Source organism: Calliopsis andreniformis, unplaced genomic scaffold (assembly GCF_051401765.1).
Source record: "Calliopsis andreniformis isolate RMS-2024a unplaced genomic scaffold, iyCalAndr_principal scaffold0022, whole genome shotgun sequence".
Taxonomy (NCBI): Eukaryota; Metazoa; Arthropoda; class Insecta; order Hymenoptera; family Andrenidae; genus Calliopsis; species Calliopsis andreniformis.
In genome coordinates this window covers 5,270,706-5,292,842 of record NW_027480432.1, presented here as the reverse complement: position 1 = coordinate 5,292,842, position 22,137 = coordinate 5,270,706, and the positions used below count along the sequence as shown (strand labels likewise).

The 22,137-nt window shown below is 45.1% G+C and overlaps 1 protein-coding gene across 1 annotated transcript; it reads right to left on the bottom strand.

The window, feature by feature from the left end:
• Positions 1–470: 470 nt before the first annotated feature.
• On the bottom strand, positions 471–21,406 carry Snrk (SNF related kinase). The gene is made up of 8 exons (XM_076390656.1): positions 21,276–21,406; positions 6,318–6,521; positions 4,436–4,588; positions 3,800–4,046; positions 3,358–3,709; positions 3,063–3,191; positions 2,897–2,999; positions 471–2,533 (listed from the first exon to the last, which is right to left on the bottom strand). The coding sequence occupies exons 2-8, from the start codon at positions 6,510–6,512 to the stop codon at positions 479–481; spliced, it is 3,234 nt and encodes a 1,077-aa protein (XP_076246771.1). The 5' UTR covers positions 6,513–6,521; positions 21,276–21,406; the 3' UTR covers positions 471–478.
• Positions 21,407–22,137: the final 731 nt, after the last annotated feature.

The following is a 22,137-nucleotide window of genomic DNA, read 5'->3' as shown; positions in this document are numbered from 1 at the left end:
TGCAATATTTAATATAGGTTTGTTCACACGGACTAGATACACTTCTCGCAGAGCGGACGATCGATCGATCCACTCTCCCTCTTCGACACGCATCATCGGTCTACCCAAGGCAGGGAGGAGGCCACGCGACGCGATCGGTTCAGAATACATCGACCATCGTGACGCACGCCGCGTAATTACCAGGGTCGTGGCTAACGATTACCCACGATCGCTCAAGATCTCACTCAGAGGACCCAATCGCGTGTCCAAGCTGCCAGGCAGGCTTCACACTCGCGTTTACGCGACTCCGTCGCTGTTATTATAAAATAGATTGCACTTGGTGATAACCGCGCATCTCCGCGTGCTCCGCTCCAGCCAGCCTGGTAATCGTTACCCATCGCGGGAAGGAACTCGCCACGTGTACAATATTGCGCGCGCGATGTGGCAACGCGTCGACTTCGTTTGTGCATCGATAGCTAGGCAGCCCTGTACAGCTTCATCAACAGAGGCTGCAGCACTTGGACGCGTCTCCAAGGTGAATATGGCAGACAGTAGGCAGGCCGCTGCACCCTTTGCCTACAACGCTGTCCTGCACCAGGTGTGACAGGCCCAGGTTCTGGTTGATGTCCCCATCGCTGCCTCGGTGCTGGTGCTTCACGTCGCACCACTGCTGACGCTCCCGCCACTTGTCATTCGTGGCGGTGCAGAACAGCATGGACTTAGGCGATGGAGGGCTGACACGGTCACGAGCGATGCTGCCGCAGGAACGCGCCTTGTACAACCGCCCCTTGCCGAAGAGACCTGGCAGGGGGACGCAGAGCTTCTTGTGCACGGCGAAGTAGCGGCTGAGCAGGCGAATCTTCCTGCTCTTGCAGTCGTTCCTGTTCATCCCACCGTTCCTGTTCTCCTTGTCGTTGGACGGTATCTGGTTGATCAGGCTGCCGTTCATGTCCCTGTCGCAGCAGATCTCGATTCTCTGGCAGGCGTCGCGTTGCGCCTCCTGCTTGCATCTGCCGTTGGAGCTGTTTTTGTTAGCGGGCTGCGCTGGGGAGGATTTGGCGCCGAGGGAGCAGCTCTGCAGGAGCCTCGCCCCGAAACCTTTGGCTTTTTGTACGGTCGTGGATGCCTGGGACGCGGGCTGAGGGACTACGCCGTGGGAACTAATACTGCTCTGGGACACGGAGGATGAGGAGGAGGAGATGCTCTGGACTCCCAGAATGGCGGAGTTCCGCGACACGTGGCAGTGGTTGTGGCAGGAGGGACCCTCTGCTTCCTGCACCTCGGTGATGCGGTTCAGCGATTGGCTCTCTCTTAACCGAGTTTCTCCTGCTCTTCTCCTGCCTGCGCGATGCCTTCTGCCGAAGATCACCTGGTTCTCTGCGCTGCGATGCCTGCCTCCAGTGGTGGTGGTGGTCGTTGTAGTGTTCGTGCTGTTCCCGTTGTCGTTTTGGTTCGTCTCGTTCACAGGCGTCTCTGTCGCGTGTTCTCCATTACCTACGCCACCTCCGCCACCGCCACCTCCGCCGCTCCCTCCTGGGTCCTGGGAGTCGCTGGAATCGTCGTGGCTGTCGCGCCTAGAGGGCAGAGGCTTCCCTGTGGAGGCTCCCAACTTGTGCGCCCTTTTCTTTCTACTCTCGCTGTCGTCGTCACTGGCGTCGGAGCTAGAGCATGACGTGGTGCGCGTCTTGTGGAACTTGCTCCTTCGTTGTTCGTAGCTGGTCCTCCTGACAACTCTGCATTTAGAATTGCCACTCTCTGTGGTTGGCACAGGCACAGTGTCTCCATCTTCTAGGATCTCGTTTAGCGTCAGCTGAGGAGATCCTGGGCCAGTGCTCCCAGGCGATGGCATGGTTTTATATTTAGGTGTCAGAGAGACCTGGCTGTCGCCTAGTGCACCCACAGGGTGGAGGGGGATGGATACTGTGGAGGATTCTGTCAAGATCGTCGTGGTGGTCGTCGTGGTGGTCGTTGTGCTGGGGTCAGATTTCGGAGTGGTCGATAGAGCAGAGTCCAGAGACGAGGCAGCTGACCGATGCTGCACGCCCATTCGCCATTTGTTCGCTGGCACAGGTCCTAAGGACTTCAGACACTCCGTCACTGACTTCGGCCTGTTCTCCATGCCAAGGGACTTCCTCGCCCAACCTGGCGCTGACACGTCGCTCAGTCGGTTCTTCAGGTTCTCCTGACACGTGGAATCGAGATTCGTTGCTGCAGGTACTTGCTCCGCGGGCAGAGGGCTCACTTGAGGCCTGCCAGGCGCTGCTTGGACAAGCGACGAGGAATCGTTACTGTTCCCGCTCATTGGACTAGACTTCAGTCTCTCCTCTCCGTCGATCACTATGTCCTTCTGCGAGTTGCTCTGGGACGGGAGGGGCTTGTGACTCGGCTGGGTCAAGCGGTCTTGCAGAAGGTGAGAGAGCTTGCCTTCCGAACGAGATCCACGGCGGTTGAAGGAGTTTAAGGCAGAGTTGCTGCCGCGCTCGTCTCGACCTGAAGACACGTCGTCCTCGTCCTCCTCCTCTTGGACTATACTGCACTTCCGCGTTCGGACGTTCTACAATGGCAAGAAGACGATCTTTTTCATGGGACATGTGATTTCTAGCTGAAGCTTGGAACGAGTGAAATGAGTGCTCCTTTCTTGAAGATTTAGCATGCGAAATTAATAGACACTTTTCACTTGAAGAAGCACTGTGCAGATGGAAGTGAAAATTATGGGAAGCTTAAAGCTAGGAAATTGGACATCTTGAGTTTCCTAATTGTAAGTTAAGTGGTGCACATGCAGGGTAAAAATTATTCAGAAAAATTTGTTTCAAACAGAATTCTACCAAATGGATTTAACGATGACATATCTGGACAGGCGACCCTAGGAATTAATGATTGAAAATGCGATGATTGTTATTGAAAATAGGGTACCTACCTGTGGCACGTCACCTGGTGTCCGAGGCACACTCAACAGCGACTGGTTCACCGTGCTCAGTGAATTCTGATCAACACGTAAATTCGCTGCCGTCTCTGGTCGACTGAAAGTAGCAGATTATTAGATCACAGGCCTGCAAAACACTGCCTTCCTCTTGCAAACGTACCTAGAAGAAACCTCAAGGATCTCGGGACGAGTCTTCTGCATCTGCTCCTGGCGATGAGCTCGCAGCTTCCTCTCAGCCAGCAAGAAATACGTTGCTGTTATATGATTGTACTCATTCTTGTCCAAGGCGCTGGAAGATCAAACAGGTTCAAGCTATACAAACGCGCTGCAAAATTGAGGAACAATAACCGAAGCTATAATATAAAACACGTCTACTTGAAGCTATTCCTCGAACTTCAGACTTCGTAACGATCCACTGAAACCTAATAAGCAGCTGTTCCCCAGCATCTACTTACTCCAATATTTCTTCTTTGGTGGCGATGTTACCGTTAACCATCTTGGTGATTATGTGATTATGGTGATCGTCAGAGACCTGCTGCCTAGAGACCAGAGGCAACGCCTCCACTGGGTCTGCGTCAGACCCAATCGCCAGCCAAGGATCCGCTGCAATCTCTTCGAGCGTTGCTCTACCCTCGGGCTCTCTGACGAGCATCTTCGCGATCAGACGCTTGCAGCCGTCCGAGACGTGAGGTGGTATCGAGTACTTGCAGTCCATGATCATCGTGAGGGTCTCGCTGTCGTTGGCCTCTTGGAACGGCGCGTGGCCGCACACTAACATGTACAAAATTACCCCCAGTGACCAGACATCTGGAGGCACGAAAGAAGACCAAGACACAGAAAATTGGAAACTCGAAATCGAATTGATTTAGCGTTTTCTGCGACTATGACGACACTCACCGACAGCAGGAGCGTCGTAGCTATCCCCGAGCAGAATTTCCGGCGCAGAGTAAGCTAGAGAGCCGCAGGAAGTCTCAAGCTTCTGTCCAGGGCAGAACCTATTGCTGAATCCGAAGTCGGTGAGCTTCACGGTGCCAAGTTTCTCGAAGAACACGACGTTCTCGGGTTTCAGGTCCCTATGCACCACGTGCAATCGATGGCAATACGATATGGCTCTGACTATCTGCCGGAAGTACGTTCTAGCCACCTGTATCGATCAGAGGGGTATAGTTGGACAGCGCGGAACTAGCTCCTAGCGTCTTATCAAGCCCGATGACAGACTGAGAGTTAAGTCTAGTCAGATTGAATTGGAAGATCAATCAAATAAAAACGCTTAGTCTACGGGAGCTAATAATAGAGAGACACGTGGCCTTTTGTGGTATTCAAGAGAATTACGATCCTTGCCTCTTGACTGAGTTAAATCGAGTCTCTATAATAGCCACGTGAATCTATCACAGCTAGACGCTATAAATATGCAAGACAGCGCAGAAACTGTAGATTACTTGGCTAGCTATTTCGAATAATTCAACTCGAGGGAGTACAAAGAAGTCTATGAGCTCTCGCTCTGTTCTTCCTTGAAGGACCATTTTATCATACCTCCTCGCTGAGGCCGCTGTCGTGTCGCATAATGTAATCGTAGAGGTCCCCGCCATCGCCGAGCTCCAGGATCAGATAGAGCTTCGTCTGGGTGTCTATCACCTCGTACAGCCTGACAACGTTCGGATGCTGCACCAGCTTCATGCACCTCACCTGGCGGGAACAAAGAAGATCCAGGCTAGAGCTAAACGCTCGCTGGACGGTCGGCTCTCAGCGTGAACTGGTCAACGACCCTTTCTCCTGCCCCCCTCGCGCCATTATCTCGTTGACCTTAACGAGATCTACAAGTTCGAAGCGGATCGTACCGCGGATCTCTTTTCTACGCCCGCGATGGCGTCGGGCGGATCTTACGCAATCGGTCGTTAGTATTTAACGCGCGGACTGAGCGTGTGTCGCGCGGAATGATGAAAATCACGGCTCGTAGGAAGCTGCTCGGGCTATCAGACTCCTCTGCAGAGGCGAACGTTGGGCAGCTGGATGATTTCAACATGTCATTGAAGAGAATGTTGGGTCGAGAGATATGCTGATGGGAGAACCGGTAGTGTAGGTTCTAATTGAGATTTATGGATTTTCGTAGAATTATTGTAAGTAGTTTTCTGAGTTGTCGAGTCTCTGACATTTTTTACAATTTTTTTCTATGCTAGAGGGACTAAATTGAAATCTACTTGTGGAGGGATTTGGATTTCCTGAGAAGGTGTTTTCTGGTCTAGTGAAAGCAGTCTTCTTTTCGATGTAAATTAAGTATTGTGGACAAATGGGAAATTACTACCTACAGGCTACTGTCTGCTTATTTCGCATACAGTCAATGGAAAGTCAATAGACACCTAGTAGTTTGCTCTCACGGGAAGGTAGAAGGACAGAATGGAATCGATTCAATTCTGATTAATGGCTGAAACGTCTACGTAATTCAGTAGAATGAAGCCAATTTAGTTCTTGATCAGGAGACTGAATGCTGGAGCTGAAGCCTCTTATTTTTACACTGAAACGACAATTAGAAGTAGAACACCTTTGACAGTGTTCGCTAACAGGGACGTTGCTCGAAATTATTTCTCAATTTTCACTTATTTCTACCGAGGGAATCGTGTAAGTAGAACGAGTACGTACTAGTCAGACAAGTTATATCAAGGAATAGGGGTGGAAAATGTTAAAAAATTCTAATGTCTATAACCTTGACAGCATCTTTTTTCAATTATTTCTGACGAGGAAATAGTGTAAGTAGAATGAGTACGTACTGGTCAGACAAGTAATTTCAAGCCATAGCGATAGAAAATAAAAAAATCTAATTTCTATAATCCCCAGAGCATCTTTTTTCAATCATTTCCAACAAGGAAATCGCGTAAGTAGAATGAGTACGTACTGGTCAGACAAGTAATTTCAAGGCATACCGATGGAAAATAAAAAGAATTCTAATTTCTATAATCCTCACAGCATCTCTTTGAAACTGCTGCCCCTAAGTAGCTCAGAATTTTCCTCATAAAATGAGTCCAAACACGACATAAGTCAAACTAGATTCACTCATCGATCCACGCAAGCACTAACCCGTGAGAACCACTCCACTTTATATCCTATCTGTACTCATTCTCCTCAGCAAAACTTCACCAACTCATGGCTACTATTTCCCTAAACCTAAGACAACAATTACAGAAATTTTCTCCGCCAAGCGGGATCTAACTGTGGAACTCAGTATCCCAGCGAAACGGAAGGCGCCAATCGCGGCGCGTCTCGATTTCCCCCGTGTCTGCTTCATGCAGAACCCCGTCGTTCGCCTGGCGACCAGGGGGCATAGACAAAGGGGAGAAGGGTACACGTTCAGAGTGAGCCACCCCGTCAGCTTCCACCGCTGTCGCGCGTGAAAGGACCGTCTAGGCGTGTCTCCCCTTACCTCCTGAAAGAGGTGCGCTCTCGAGACCTCGTCGAGCTTGCTCTTGTCGATGACCTTCACGGCGACCTTCTCCCCGGTGAAAACGTGCCGCGCTAGCTTGACGACGGCGAAGTGACCGCGGCCGAGCGTCTGCTCCAGGTCGTACAGGCCGGCGATCTTGCCATCGTAGTTGCTGTATCCCACCCGACGATGCATCTCGTGCCGCTGAAACGAGAAAACGACCGCGAGTCAGTCGATTCTTCTGGCGCGAGAGCCAACTGCGATAACTCCGCTCGGCGGAGAGTGTTCGAGCGAGGAGGCTCCCCTCGCGCGGAAGGATCTCTTTGTTGGCTTTGGCAGGCGATACACGCGCTGTCAGAGATAACGAGGGGCGCGCTGAGACTTCGAGAGGCTGGTGACACTGGCTTTTGGATGCGAGCTTTTGGGAGACTTGGAGGGGGGCTGGGGTGAAACTGGGTGGAGATGAAATTTAAGGGAGGGAAAAGAGAAAAATATTTTTTGGGCTAAGGGAGGATTTGTTGAGTGATTGGAGTTGAGCTTTTGGTTTTTCTTTAGTGTGAATTCCGTGTATGGGAGTTTAGGTGTTCTTGGGCATGTGTGAATTAGAGTACTTGAAGATATGGAACCTTGGATAATTTTGGGATAGAATCATTTAAAGATTATATTAATACCTATGTATGCATGATTAATACTTAAGTTCAGTTTAACCAATTCGTTCTGATTTATTATTAGTATTAAGAGTATCAGTTATCCTCTTGCGTATTTGTACCTAATTTTATGCTCTGGATCTTTAGTTCAAGCCGAGATGTCAGCACTTGAAACAGCTTCTATTCGAGCAGAAAGGTAGATTCTTACAGACCACTGAACTTCTAACGCATTATCCTTGAAAAGGTAGGAAAGATTATCGATAACCTTCACATTTCTAAAAAAAATTATCCCTGCACAATAGAAACATACATAAAAAATTGTTCATAACTTAAAAGCATAAGTCTCATAAAATCAAGACGAATAAAAAGCCTCCAAGATTTCAAAATTTGTATATACAAAAACTGAGACTTTCAATATTCTAGAGTTACAAAATGAAAAATGTACGAAGTAGAAATATCTCGCCACTAAACGCCTTTGTCTCCTTCCAAATCTGTGGAATATATTTAACTTCTTAACTTCCATTTGCAGTGGCATTAAACATCCTGTACCCAGCGCTCCGAAACAGCATCAAGTCGCGAGATCTGGTTGACGCCAAGCAAAACAATCCGCAGCCACAGCTGTACTAAATAACAACGTGCACGTGGTGCGCGCGCAGAGGCACCGTACCCGCGAGCAACAACGAACCGATTGTCCGCCATATATAGAAAATAAATTTCTACGCCCACTTAGTACGATCAGGCTCAAGGTAGCCGCGCGTACTCTCACTTTTCCATTGCACAGCTCGTTTCTCTGACGAGACTGCAGTCTTCGCATATAAGGGCAAACCAGTCGACCGTTTCCGGTCATTTGACAGCGCGGCTACCTTCCGGAAGACCGAAGTCGTTGTTTAAGGTTCACCTGGCGAGATCGATCGATCTCACTAGAAAGCTCTTCCTATGGTCGATTCAGGAAAGAGGGTCATTAGAATATTTCTGGCACGTTGGAGCGATAATTAAGAGATCCACCGATCCATGGACGTTCGACTGTTAAGAGTTTTCTAAGGACTGGGGAAAGTCGATAGAAAGGGGGTCAGGTATGATTCCTGGTCACGATTTCAGACTGGCGATTTTTTAAATGACCCAGGAATTTCTTTTTTATGGTTTTGGGATTCTACATGGCGCTGGGTTCAAACTCAAGATATCTCGAGATAAAGTCGTTTGCTGAGTTTCAGATAAGCTTGTAAGTTTTAAATTGTAAGTTCTGTACTTCAGAGACAGAGTAAGCAGAAAATACTAAAAAACAGTAGAACATAGTAAAAAATACTAAACAAAAATAGTTCAACGTAGTAGAAGATACTTAAAAAAAACAGTAGAATATAAGAAAAACATACTAAAAAAATTATAGAAAATACCACATGTAATTTAAACTCGCTAAGAAACGAACAAAAAAAATTCCCATTAAAAAGTCCTCAACACCCCAAAATCCCCAAACCCATCCCATTTTCACCCCACCACCACTCACGAACTAAACCCCAGTAGGTCATAAAAGAAAAACTGACCTGAACGAAATTTTCGGCTCACAGGTGTGCCCTCAGTACAAAGGACGCCGCGGACTCAGAATGATCGGTGTCAGCGCGATCGTCGCGCGAGGCCCGATCCCCGCGTCACGGTTTCCGGTTTCCTCAGTGGCTTTGGCGTTTACGCTAGAGGTACGTACGCCGCGCGTCAAAGCGAAGATGCACACGGCCAAAGGCTCGTCCGCCGACTCTGTGACTGGTCATAGCGGCGCGTCAATGTTAACCGAGCGGATGTAAAAATACATTTCTTTGAAGCGCGCGGAAGTATGAAAGGAGCTGACAAAGGCGTGAATAAGGCTCGCCCCCTCTCCTCTCCCTCCCCGTCGTCGACGTCGTCGCGATACAGAGTCGTTTAAAATTAAACGCGACGTACAACTTGTTGAAAATTCGCAGGAGCATCGGCCAAATCGAATACCGCGGCGCGAACTCGACGGGCATTCGAGTTCACCAGCGTCGAGGCTCGCGGCGGCTTTCGTAACGCGCACGACACGGCCCCGTAATCCTTGCCGCGAGTTACGTAAGGGCGGTACACGTGTAACAAGTGAATTTATTTTTCCCGGCTCGCGGCGCTCGGCTGTCGAGATTCAACAAGCTTGTTTACTTCGTATAATGACGTAAACCGAGCGAATCGGCCGCCCCGAGACTGATTAAACATTGACAGGGTAATTTCGTGTAATTGACGATTAATTCCGCTGCGCGATGGGGCGTGCCGCGAAGTGAGATGTTTCACGGGCCTTTGGCTCCAGCGTGTTTGTGGACGCTGAATTCTGAAATGCAGTTCGAGGGTTTTATGGGCGAAAGTATTTATTGGGTTTGCTCGGAGCTGAGAAGGAATTGTTTGAAGTGGTGGCGGAGGATTTCAGCGTGGAAAGAGGAATTCTTGACCTGTGGCGTGCGCGTTTTCTTGAAATTTGATAAGGAACTCTGCGGCGGTATTTATTAGTTATAGTATGACGCTAATGCGCGTTCGAGGTTCGGTTTGCTTTCATTTCTAAGAGGTTTTAGACTCTGTGCTACTCGAAACGGTATACGGTTTTATTGTGTTTATTTTAAGTGGAAGTAGAATGTTATGAGTCGGCCAATATCTATTTGGCAATATTGTGGAATACTATTGAGTAGAAATAGAATATTATAAGTCAGCCAATGTTAATTTGAAAGTACTGTGTACTAGAAATATTATGGAATGGTATTAAGTAGAAGCAGAATATTATGAGTCAGCCAATGTTAATTTGGAACTACTGTGTATTAAAAATATTATGGAATATTATTAAGTAGAAGTAGAATATTATGAGTCAGACAATGGTAATTTAGAACACAATATCTCTCTTAAATAGAAAACATTTATAAATACTATGCAAACAGAAAGGATAGATACCAAATTATCAACACTTTAACTAAAACTGAATTTAACTAGCAATCTCACTTTTCTAAATTTCCAACCAGAAAATGATTATTTTGTGGCTGCATAGTGACACAGCGAATACCTATATTCAAGTTCAGTGTCCATATACATCACACTAAATCCTCAGTATTGTCACCGCCGTAGCATCGCCAATATGATAACAGCGGCGGCTAACAATGCATTAAATAAACATGGACGTAGTCAAGTGAAACAGCCTATAGCCATTGCCCCGGCGCTCAAACCAGCGGGAAAGTGACAGATCCGCTAAAGAGATTTCCAGCAGAGCGTACGTTCGCCAGACAAGCATATTCTGGTAATAGGATCCAGGTGCTCAAATGGGAAAACAAGAAGCCCAGCCAGGGACACAGAAAACCAACTTTCTCCATTGACATCCGTCAAAAACGACGAGCTCAATATCTAAACGCATTAGGCTCCCATTGACCCTTCACTGACACGATTATCCACCTACAATCTGAACAGAAATACGACCATAAGCGAGAAGACAGTCCTAATTGCATTTCTACACTCATCGATCACCGTCTGTGCACCTGAAAAACAAACGAAAGCACCAAACTAAAGTCGTCTGACCACTGTGCGTCGCCGCGCATGCGCCCGCGCTAGAAAACTCGGTATTGTCCGATCGGGGCAGCAGACAAAAGTGCCCAGGTTCTAAGAAAAGCGGGCATGGGGAGTCGGTTTGGTCTACTCTCGAGGCCAGTCTAGGTTACAAAGTTAGGCGACCATTATTTTTGGTCGAGTCGCTCTGTCACGACGTTCTCTCTTAGCCAGACGACCTGTCCCGATTAAAAGGCTCGGTATGCGGAAAAAGAGTTTTTAACGACCATCGGCCGCCTCGACGACCGATATGACGTATCGTACGCGATAGGGCATTATCGACAGCGGGATTTACGAGATATCGACCCTCCCCCCTGGGTATTTTTACGCTCGGGGCTTACTGACTTTATCCCCGTGTAACGCGACAATAATTCGCTGGCTGGGAACCTCGTTGAATTATTAAGTAAATTACGTGACTAGAGAAATCGCGAGGGACTTGTTCCTGGGTATTTACAGGAAGAGCTGAGTGTATGCTCAATGGTCTTGCTTAGGAATTAGTTTCTATCGATACCTGTGATAACAGTGTCTGTTTATTTCAAGTGCGAAGAATTTTGTGTACAATAAGAAATATTCTATTTGCTTTCCTGGAAAGCATTTTGTGGAACATTAGTTACTTATCTGATATGAATTCTAATGGACGAGGTGAATAGTTTGCTTGAATTAATTAGGAAATATTGGGGAAATGTTTGACAAGCTATGACGATAGTTTTAATCTTAAAATATTCTGGAGGCATTCCTTTGTGTATCACGTAAATTCTGTCACCATAAGCGTGATGGAAAAGTACCCAATTGCGACGGACGATCGCGTTGAATTGTTCTTAAATTGATTTTTAAGTGGAGCATTAATGTTTTAGGAAATAGTTACGCTGAAAAGTGGCTTTAGCTTCTCATCCTTCTCGTGACCTACTTATTGACCGTCTCCATGTCTCCATTAATTGATTCCTCAATTGCATTTTTCTTATCTGCCGTAATTAGAATTTTATGCACTAACAGATCCTCGATATTAAAAGGCATGAATATTCGCTTGATTATCAAATTAAGAGCTTGGTAATTAAATTAGAGGTAAATGAAGTGACTCGTGAACTGATAAATGAAATGTATTTTGTATCAATTTCATTTATATCGTACAGTATATTTTATTAGTTTGTTTATTCATTATGAAGATGTATGAATGATTGAATTTTCTGTTCGGGTCCTAAATGAATATTATTTACAAGTGCATGCACAATAGGATTTTTAAAATGGGATTACAGTCTTTAGTCGTCGTAATCTCGAAGCTCGTTATTAATTATAAACTCATTAGTCTAGGTAAGTGTCCCTCGAAGTCGGCGCCAGTATTCCCTTAAGAGAATTTTAATTTTTAAAGGAGGGTTGGTCTCTGGAGTCAACCATTGATAACTCGGTTTATCTCATCAAAATTGAATCTCAAAGAAATTAAAACAATAACCCAGGAAACTATTAGGTACAAAAATTAATTTATATAAAGTAGACATTATGTAGAAGATTTAATATACACTATTCAAAAAAATATCAGCTTCTGATTAAAAATAAATAATTATATTAAAAAAACTATACAGGGTGTACGACAGTAGGTGTCAGAAATTTTAAGGGACTATTCTATATGTAAAAATAGGAAAAAATCAAGGGTGACGAAATTGCATTTGAAGCTAAAATGTGTCTGACTTGGGACTCAATCCACTGCCAGAATGTACAAGAAACATCAGACAAAGCAAAATCAGTAGAATAAGTTCCGAGTCAAACGTAGAAAAGTCAGTAGAACGTGCTTTTGGAATGAGGTGTCACAAAGCAAGTAGAATAAGCCCCGAGTCAGACACAGAAGCATCAGTAGAATAATTCCCGAGCCAGACACAAAAATATCAGTAGAATGAGCCCCATATCAGACAGAACTATCAGTCGAATAAGCCGCATGTCAGGTACAAAAAAATCAGTAGAATAAGCCCCAAGTCAGACACATGTTTCACTGAATATTAATCCTCTTTTCAATAATTAATAACACTAAAAGTATGCCTCAAACTCATTTCTATCATTCTTAATTCTCATCTTACTCCAGCATATAGAATCACCCCTTAAAATTCTTACCCCTTTCTGTGAAACACCCTCCACAAAACTTCCCCAAAGATCCCCAAAAGATTCCCTCACCGTCTAATTTAAACTGAATCCCCTTCAGAAATTCGCGCTCAAAATCGGCCGAGGTCTCGACCGAAAATATGCAATAATGGCAGTAGATGAAGTACAGTGCACGCCCTCTAGCCCTCACCGCGACTCCGCCCCCTCTGTACAGTACTCAAGGGTATCCTCACGGAACGTCGCTATTACCGCGTGCCTAATTAATTTTATCGCGTTGATCGTCGGTTACCTGTGTCTGTCGGGTCGCCCCGATATCCAGGCCCGTCGCTCTGCGGTTGACGCAGCAAAGGACAGACACACTCCGTGTCCAACGAACCCTCGCGTACGTGCCGCGGCGCGCATCGACGCGGATGAAAAACCTACAATACGTCGATTCGTCCAAATATCCAGCCACGAGTGATTGGACTTGACATTTTCCCGATAACAATTTTATCGAGGCCTCCCCCCCTCCCTCTCTCTCTTTCTTTCTGTCTCTCTCACTCCCTCGTCAGCATCCCACCTGCAGACGACGCGTACGCCAGCCGCCCAGTTGACCTGGTTCCGCTGCATACGCGCCGAGAATAATGAGCCGACACGAGCGCCTATCAGCCGAAGATAAAAACTTTTACGGTGGCCCCGTACACCATGAACGACACGCGTCGCTGAGTGGAAACTATTTTATCGACGCACCACAGCGTTGCATAACGTCGGAGGAAGCGTGAACTCCGCGAGCTACGAGTTTATCGGTGCCCCGGAGCCGCTGCGGTTTCGTCTCGATACAAGCTCGGGAATTGGAATTAGTTGACAGCGGGGGGAGCGTGGTTACGTTGCGGCAGGGTGTTATCAGACTTCTCAAAGGCTGGGAGCTAGTAGAGCGGAAAAATAGAGCTAGGGAAATGCGGGGGCATAGTGGACATTTATTGAGACATTGGCTTTTTGTCGAGAAACACTGCGGAGGCTTGGAAGAGGTGGGGACATTGTTTCTGTAGGCTGTTAGTGTGTCTGAAGTTTGAGTCTGCTTTTACAGAGGGCTGGGATTAGGTATAGGGGAGATGGAGGTCTAAGGAATGTGAGTGGTCTTGTATCGAGACAAGATTGTGCAGGATTGGAGGACAAGTGAAACTTCTAACTAAATAGTAGACGTGCTACTTTGTTCCCTCTTGCACGGTATGGAAATGTGCATATAAAGAAACTTGGTCTTCTGACGAGGCAGCGCTATTTATTAGAGAACAAAATTGCATAAAAATAATAAAGACTACAGAAACAAAAATACAATTTTTTAGAAATATAGTTCATACAAAAAATCTCGAGACCCTAGAGTGCCATTTTCGACCCCAAATATATAAAAAAAAATTCTAAAAAATATCTCAGTTAGAAAGCTTCTCAACCATCACAAAACAGTTCCACAGTCTTTATCTTCTCGTTCCATTCTATAATAATCATCCATAAAGTATGTACAGAAAAAGTAGCTCCACCAGCGCTGTTTTTATTATTTTTCCAACGTGAAATCGCGTCGATTAACAGCTCGCGCGTGCGACGCCCTCAATGGCGGCAGTTACGATCGTTCCATCGCGGAGGATCACAGTTCGGCAGCAATTACAGTATGCTGACACGCAGTGAAAACGGATAATCGTGAGCGCAAGTAAATTGGATTCGGAGGTACACAGCAACGAGATGCTTAATCCGACCAGGCCAACGGAATCACACGCGGGATTATCCAAAGTAATTCAATTAGGATTCGTAGTCGATTTCACTGCAAGGACGCGAACCTCGCGCCCCCTACATTCGGCGTGGGTGAAACAGTGACTGAGCACGATAACGAGTGGGGAGGCATCAAGTGAATTCTGTTGACTTTAGCGATTGTATTCTATTGTATTCTGCAACTATTTTGTATGGCGAATATTAATCCCTTTCCAGTTAAAATGGAGGCGCTTTGTTATCTAGCTTTCAGTATTTTTATGCTGGTTTATAGGTCACGCTGGGAGCTGGGAGTCGGTGCCATTTTGAATCGGTGGCCCAGATTGAACGAGAGGATTGGGTTTAGCGTGACGGTAGCGAAAATTGATTCCCAGATCTCTCGATTAGACAGAAACCGAGCGGTCGAGGGTAGAAAAATTTCATTAGCCAGTAATCTCGCGAAGGGGAAGAACAAGTATCTTGACGATGGGAGTCGACATTAAACGAGAAATGTCGACGGATGCACCTACTCGAGGGCAAACGATGCCTCATGATGCTCGTCATTTTTTTTTCTCGAGTATTCTATTTCCCCTGGTTTCTCTGAAATATGCCAACGACTCTATAGCAAAGTGGTAATTAATAAGCATAATGAATAATGTGGCTGCCTACTTCGCGATGCAACAGGAGTGAATTAATTACTGGCCTCGCGCGCGGCGACGCAATTCGCTGCATTTTTCCTCGATCCTATGTCCCTGATTGCGTATCAGGTCGATGATAACGTGACCAATGAATGCTGGCTAAGCGAACTAATGAACAGAGGCGGAAGCTGTGTTGACGATGTGTGAATCTATTTGGTAGATATATTTTCCAATTTTTGAAATTATAAATAATTATAAATCCTTAGATAAATAATTATAAGTCCTTAGATATTTTAAGAGTAATTTTTGAAGTCTTCAAAGATAGTGGAGTACTGAGGGTTTTCAGAAAATTTGTGCTTTCTAGATTTGAAAATTTTATTGTAAAATGAGATCAATTTTGTGTAATACTGTTGCATAGAAATATTACAAAAAATCTAAACGAGTATAAATATGTTTCATGGTTGTAGAAAATTGTGAAATTTATACATTGGGGTTCTAGAAAATATGTGTCTCTTGAGCCTACTAATTCTTGACTGATGGGTGAAAGGCTCCTCTGTGTGTCTTCATGCATAACATTCATTTTCTTGGTAAAAGGTGTATGTTGGTTTCCAATCGTTGTTTAATGAAATAGTAGACGCTCTTCTTCGCGAATATCGACGCTTGCTACACGATACTCCAAAACAGAAAAATTCATAGAAGCACTGACGTGGAGGCGTCTCCTGACTCATCAGCCAATTTTTGCACAGTTTACTCATAAAAGTGGGCTCACACTGAACGATGAAATTGTATTGATCATGGTATCATAGATTAAATTTAGAACACTTTCTAAGCTCCATGAATTAATCCCACAATCTCTGTGCATCGACAAAAGCAATCTGAGTGTCGGGTTTGAATTCCTTTTCACCGAGGAAACTTCAGGAATCCATTAGTTCCACTTTCACAGAGGTCCACCTAGTGATAGAAAACTTGAAATTTTCTATATTCAATAGCTCTCTGTTTCTAAGCAGGGGATACAGGCGCTGGAACACTGAGTAAAAACACTGGAATGAGAACTCTCATCCACTTAACGAGGTTACACTGTTCACTTATCGAGAGAACACTGTCTTCACAACTTTTCTGTTCTTTACTATCCTAAATTTATAGATAAAAAAATTCACTTAATGAGATTGATCACTTGTTGAGACATAATACTTACAACCTTTCTATTACTTTACTATCCTATATTTATAGATTAAAGAAACCCTGAATACCTCATAATTTCCAAATATGTACACTGTAAGGATTCTCGATCACTTAAAGAAGCAACACTTTTCCTATATCGAGTCTCAACCCACCCCACTTTCCTCAGCCCTACAATTCAACCAACGCCCTCTACAACCTTCCACGACTCCGCAAATTCACAAGTTTCCATAGACATCTTCCCATATACCCAGTGTCTCTGAAAACTCCACGAAACATTGCACTCACTGAAGTTCCACAAAACCTCTCACCAGAAAGACGATAATAGCCATATGCTAATGTCCCCAGCAAACGCAGCGGCACAGTGCGTAACAGGTAGCGTTCACGGGGCGTACCGTTACCGAGATTCCTCGCGAGTGTTCGCTGCGAGGTCCCTGGAACCGCGGCTGAAACGATACCGTTTCGTCCACGCGGTGAGAACAATTAGGAGCCATTAAGACACTGCCTTTCTGGCGTCCATGCAACGCCACATGCCGCTCGCGATGCTCCAAACGAGGGAAGGAGAGGGACAAGGCAGGCCTGTGATCTGTGCCCGTGAGAGCGTGATGGTGTGCCACGCCATTTTTAGTCGTCTCGCACTCTTTTCCTCCTCTCGTTCCTTCCGACGCTTTGACCCCTTTCTCCCGCGACGGTAAACGAACATGACGCAATAAGACATTAACATTTCAGCGGTCGGCTGGTTCGTTAACCCGGCTATCGACGCATCAAGGGCCTCGGGCTTCCCTTTCCTTCCTGCTCTGCCAGTGGCCCCTGTCAAGTGGCCTCCTCGAGCTGGATTTTTAATTGGAGGCGGAATTGGGTCGAGCGCGGAGATTTTTGGTGCGAAGCTACTGTGTTGTCCTTAGAACGAGTGGCCCAGGTTCAAGTGGCTGAGGTATTCTTTTAGGCTGATGTTAGGGAGGGTTGAGTGAATGGATGGTTAAAGATGGTGAAAGAAAGAGGGCTAATATCTTTTTATTTTGGTAAGTAGATTTTTGGGTATCGGTGAATAGATGTGGTCCATGAGAAATTCACTGAAATGCATTGCCATCGATGCTAGGAATAGTACGTATAAACTCTTCATGAATGCATCTGTTTTTTAAAAAGGAGATCCTCGGATCTTAAAAGGTCACGATTGAGATGCCTCCAAAGGAATATATTTATTTTAAGTTCGAAAATATTATCTGAGCAATCTTCTGACGAAAACCACTTCAGATACTGTCGCCAATAGACGTATTCTAGTGGCAGCTCGGCACTAAACGCCCATTAGAAGAATATAATATTCCATTCCAATAACAATTGGACCAGAGTCAAAAATAACGTGCGCCACTTGCTCTTCACAAGCCATGTTACATCCAACCCCGAAAAAGAGGTTGGGCATGCGTTTCTCGGTACGTTGCTCCTCTATACTAGCTTCGTGCTAATTTCCGTGCAGTGCACTGTGCATGAAAGCCATTTCCACGAAAACTAGGAGCAGTTACTCCAAATTTCACCTCGTCGTTCAGAAGAATTCTGGAAGCATTCTGGATCGAAATACCCAATTATTCTTTTAACATCTATCCGCACTTGGAGACATTTGGGCGATCAATAGACAGTGTATTGAACGTCTACAGGCCTCTACAGATACAGGCAATATATAGACAGTAAGCTACATAATTTTCGCATAGAATGAATTAAAATTACTCAAACCATCATTTCCCAAGAACTAACAAAAAATTGTCATTTTTAAGTATAACGTTTGCGCTCAAAGTACTAGAGTTACCCATTTTCTCTAGATAAGCAAAGTTTTACATAACCCAGCACATTTTTATAATTGAGGAATTAAATCTTCATCAAAGAGGTGACAGAAGGTCGCGGATAATGACAAGAATTACGCAACTGATTAGATAAACTAGTAAACGCTTAGAAAAAGTAAAGTGAATTGATACCGCGCGTGTAACTTAGAAATAATTTACGACTTATGTATACCTCTAACATCTGCCATTTAAAAAATCAAAAAAGCGCGGCAAGGGAGCCATTTCTAGTGACAATGGGACCATTCCTGGTACCAATGAAACTATTTCATTTGCCTTAATTTTAACACCCATTTAAGGTCGCCAATCAGGCTGTGAACCCAAAAAATAAATATGGTGGGAACAGTTTTATGGGTAGTGGATTCCATGGGCAGCCTGAGCGACAGCCAGTCGCCTGTCATTCGCATTTATCACGCGCGGCAGGGTAGGTCGCGAATGTTTATAAACGAATCACGTAAGTATCGGGCCCCGATAGTCGCATCCTTGACAATCGCACGCGCGCAGTGACGTTCAACCGAATTCCAGTGACACACTTTGCCACTGAGGCGGAAAGACAGAAAGAAAGAAAGAAAGGAAGATGGTCACTCGATATTCTTGCAAGCTCACGGCCTATTCAAGAGCTGGGACCATTCGAGGGATTTAATGGTGGAATGTTTCATAAGTATTCGTATGGTACGAGTGAACTTTAGATACTACAGTTGAGTAAGCAAGTGTTATTGCTTGAATACATGTGTGACTGTTTAAATATTATTGTTAGCTGAGTATATTGTTGTAGCGAAGTAAATATTTATACAGATATTCCTAGAATTCGAATAGTATGTGTGTGTATCTGATAAGTAGAGCGATATGAAATTAACGTTACTGCAGTTAGAGCTTTTTTAGTGTCATTGCCATTTAAGAGGCGTAATATATTCAAGAATAATTAACACTAGTGAACCATTGGAGTGTTTCAACACAGATAAATTTGGTTAGTAGTTCTAGCTATGTATTTATTCGAGAACTGTGGAATTTCGAGTAGCTTCAAATATACAGAATTCTGAAGACGAAATTCAAGGAAATTTTCAGCTCTTTGCAAGGCTCAGTGATTTTAATAAGTGTTACAATTTTTGGAGCTTCAAAAGCTGGGAGTCTTGCACGTAAATTCTTTGAAGGCTTTGGGAGTTTTTGCACATTCTGTCTGGCAAGAATTTTATTTCCTCGGAGGATTACATCCGTGGCTCTTGAACCTTGCAGAGATCGTTGGCTAGCTGATGGCCTGAGAGAACCGATCAATAGCAACAATTGTCGATCTCTCGAGGTTCATGAACCTCTAAAAAGTTCAATACCAGAACTAATAGAGGAGTCACAATAATTTATATAATTCTGTTTTCTGTTATATTACTTCTCTTGAAATTTTATATAATTTTTTTTCAATGTAATTTTCATCACTATAGTTCTAGTGTCAAAGTTTCAAGTGTTAGAATTAAAATTCTGAACACATCACGTGTGCGGAAGTTCTCTTGCCATATCAGAGAGACGCGTTCATCGACGCCTAAGAGCGTTCTTAGCACAGCTTGCACCACATGTCGCAAACTTCTGATCTCTACAATTGTGACATTTCTCTACAATTCTAACATTTCTGAATTAAAGCGAAGTGAAATTATTATAAGCTAAGTAGCATTGAAAAATGAAAAAATTTGGAGTATAAATGTTATGTGTGTCAAGTTTGGATATTTATTCCATGGAAGCTTGTCAGAAAAATTCATTCAAGAGTATTGTGTGAAAATAATTGAATTTTATTTCCACTTAATATACGCATCCTACTTTCATATCGTAAATTGGCTCATCAAACTAACAATGTATTACTTGGTTCAGCATTTCCAGCAACTTGGCTCTCTGCATTACCACAAACCACCTGCATTCGACAATAAAATTCAATTACTAGTATACATCACTCCACCGTAAATTTCTCCATAATAACCATCCATAGACTAACTTCTCCAACCACGGACCAAAACTCCAAAGCCCACAACAGTCAAAAAGTTATCCACTTTTTGACCACTAAAGTCACTAATGAACCTCTGCCCACAGGTCCACTGAATCTGCAGCAAATTCATCGACCCTTTCTAGTTCCCCTCCTGTCCTCTAAAAAGCCGAATTCAAATCTCCATGCCACAAAAATTCAAATTCAATTCCACATAGCACAGAATTCCAAATTCAATTCTTCATTCCGACACTCCAAATAGAGTAACAGTTTCAAATTCTATTCAGATTGTATTTTAGGTTCTACTACTATTAGACGAGAAAAAAAGGTTAAAAATTTGATGTTCGTTCTCTGAAGTAAAGTTTACCCCATTCCCCCATTCTCGAAACCCAAACTCATTAGTACCTATCTTCAGATTCTACTATTATCAGACAACAAAACTGTATCTCAGAGTCAGACTAACCCAAGTTCATTTTTTCAATATTAATTTTTTTGCAGGATCCTATTGCTTTCTCTCCGTTTTATGAGAATAATAGGAACTTACTTAAGTTGTGTTGTGAGTAAAGGACATTTAACACTAGGTTTAGGGACATTTCTTATATTCCTTGTATTAGGGACACGCGTCAAACTGTCTGCACATTTTCCTTGAAAGGCACCATAATTATATTCTATTAATTTATGAATCAAGGTATGTAATATTATACAGGATATCCACGCTCAAGCAGGTCATCTAAATATCTCCTCTGTTCTTACTAACACGAAAATCGTCCACTTCATAATTTCAATGGTTTCAAAGGAGAAATAAGGAAAAACAGTCTTTTGTGTAGTACAATCTTCTTAGTTTCTTAATATTTCTTAAAACCAGAATAGGTATTTAAATGACCTGCTTCAGCATATACACTCTGTATATTCATACAAAACTTAGAACATCACCATTAAACAACCTTCCAATGCATCGAAAAGCGTCCCACAAACCCAGTATCAATAATACAAACTAATAAAACACCCTATGAACAAATATATAATCGTTTCTCGATTTCCCCGAAAGGTAAGAAAAACGTACCATGGCCACGTTGCCCCCAGGTGCGCGAAAAAGGTGGCCACCTCCGTGTGCTCCGAAGCAAACTACCCCAATTCTCATTCCCAAAAATCGACTTCTCGCTCGCCACCCCCGTGAACCCCTCGCCGCCTCTCTCGCGCCTCGTCGAGTTCCCCGTCGCGAAGGCTCCCCGACGATCCATCAAGCCCGCGTGCAGGCGCGGGGAGCCATTTTTCCGAGTCGAGTCCACTAAATGTACCGTTTGAATGATCGCCGTACGTACCGCTTAGCCCGCTAGACAGACGAACGCAGCCAGCAGCTGACTTGGCCCCTCCGACGGACTGTCATTTGCGGTAAAGGTCCATGCAGACGGCGCGCCGTTGCAGGGCACCCTGGGTCCTAGGCGTGGGTCAGGAACGCCTTCGGGACTCGGCACGCTCCTCGCGACTCTCTGCCCTCGCACTCGCGCACGCACTCGCGGCTGCGGGACGTGTGTTTACTCTAACCGCGTCTCTGTCGCGCTGTCCCTCGTCGACGGCTCGCTCTCTCGCACGGTGGGACGACACGACGGCGACACGACGCGCGCCTCGGTACACCCTTCGTCGCTGGATCGCCGTCTGCTCTCTTCCGCCCTCCCCGCCGCCCCCCTTCGATCCAGAGGAAAAGGAAGATTTCCCTTGCTGCGAACTGCCCCGACACACTTCCACTTGGAGGGTTCTCTTCCTCTCTCTTTCTTCCTCCTCGTCGATGCGTTTCGATGAACTCTCTCTCTCTCTCTCTCTCTGTAGTTCTCTCTTTCTGTCTCTCTCCCTGTCTATCTGTCTATCTATCTATCTCTCTCTCTCTCTGTCCCTCTGGCGTTAGTCGTCCCTCTCTCTCCCCCTGCACGACCGTCTTCCTCGCTCGCGGCGAGTCCTCCTCGTCGTCGCTCTCGCCTCTTCCTCGTTCCACCCGGGGTCGCCTGGACCCACCGTTTCGATCTGCTCGCGCACGCCACGCAGAGGGCCGATCACTCGCGACCGGTGCTCGCTCCGCACGCTCGCGGAATCGAGTTTTCTTCGGGCGATTAGATAAAACCGACAGACACCGCGAGCGTCCACGGACAGACGCGCCAGCGACACCGTGACACGGGAAAGCTGAGGAAA

Excerpts from the sequence above, each read along its gene's own strand:
- Snrk (XM_076390656.1), bottom strand. The coding sequence starts at position 6,512 with ATGCATCGTCGGGTGGGATACAGCAACTACGATGGCAAGATCGCCGGC. Across the intron at positions 4,589-6,317 it reads GAGCGCACCTCTTTCAGGAG|GTGAGGTGCATGAAGCTGGT; the intron begins GTAAGGGGAGAC and ends TGTTCCCGCCAG. Across the intron at positions 2,534-2,896 it reads CACCAGGTGACGTGCCACAG|AACGTCCGAACGCGGAAGTG; the intron begins GTAGGTACCCTA and ends TTGCCATTGTAG.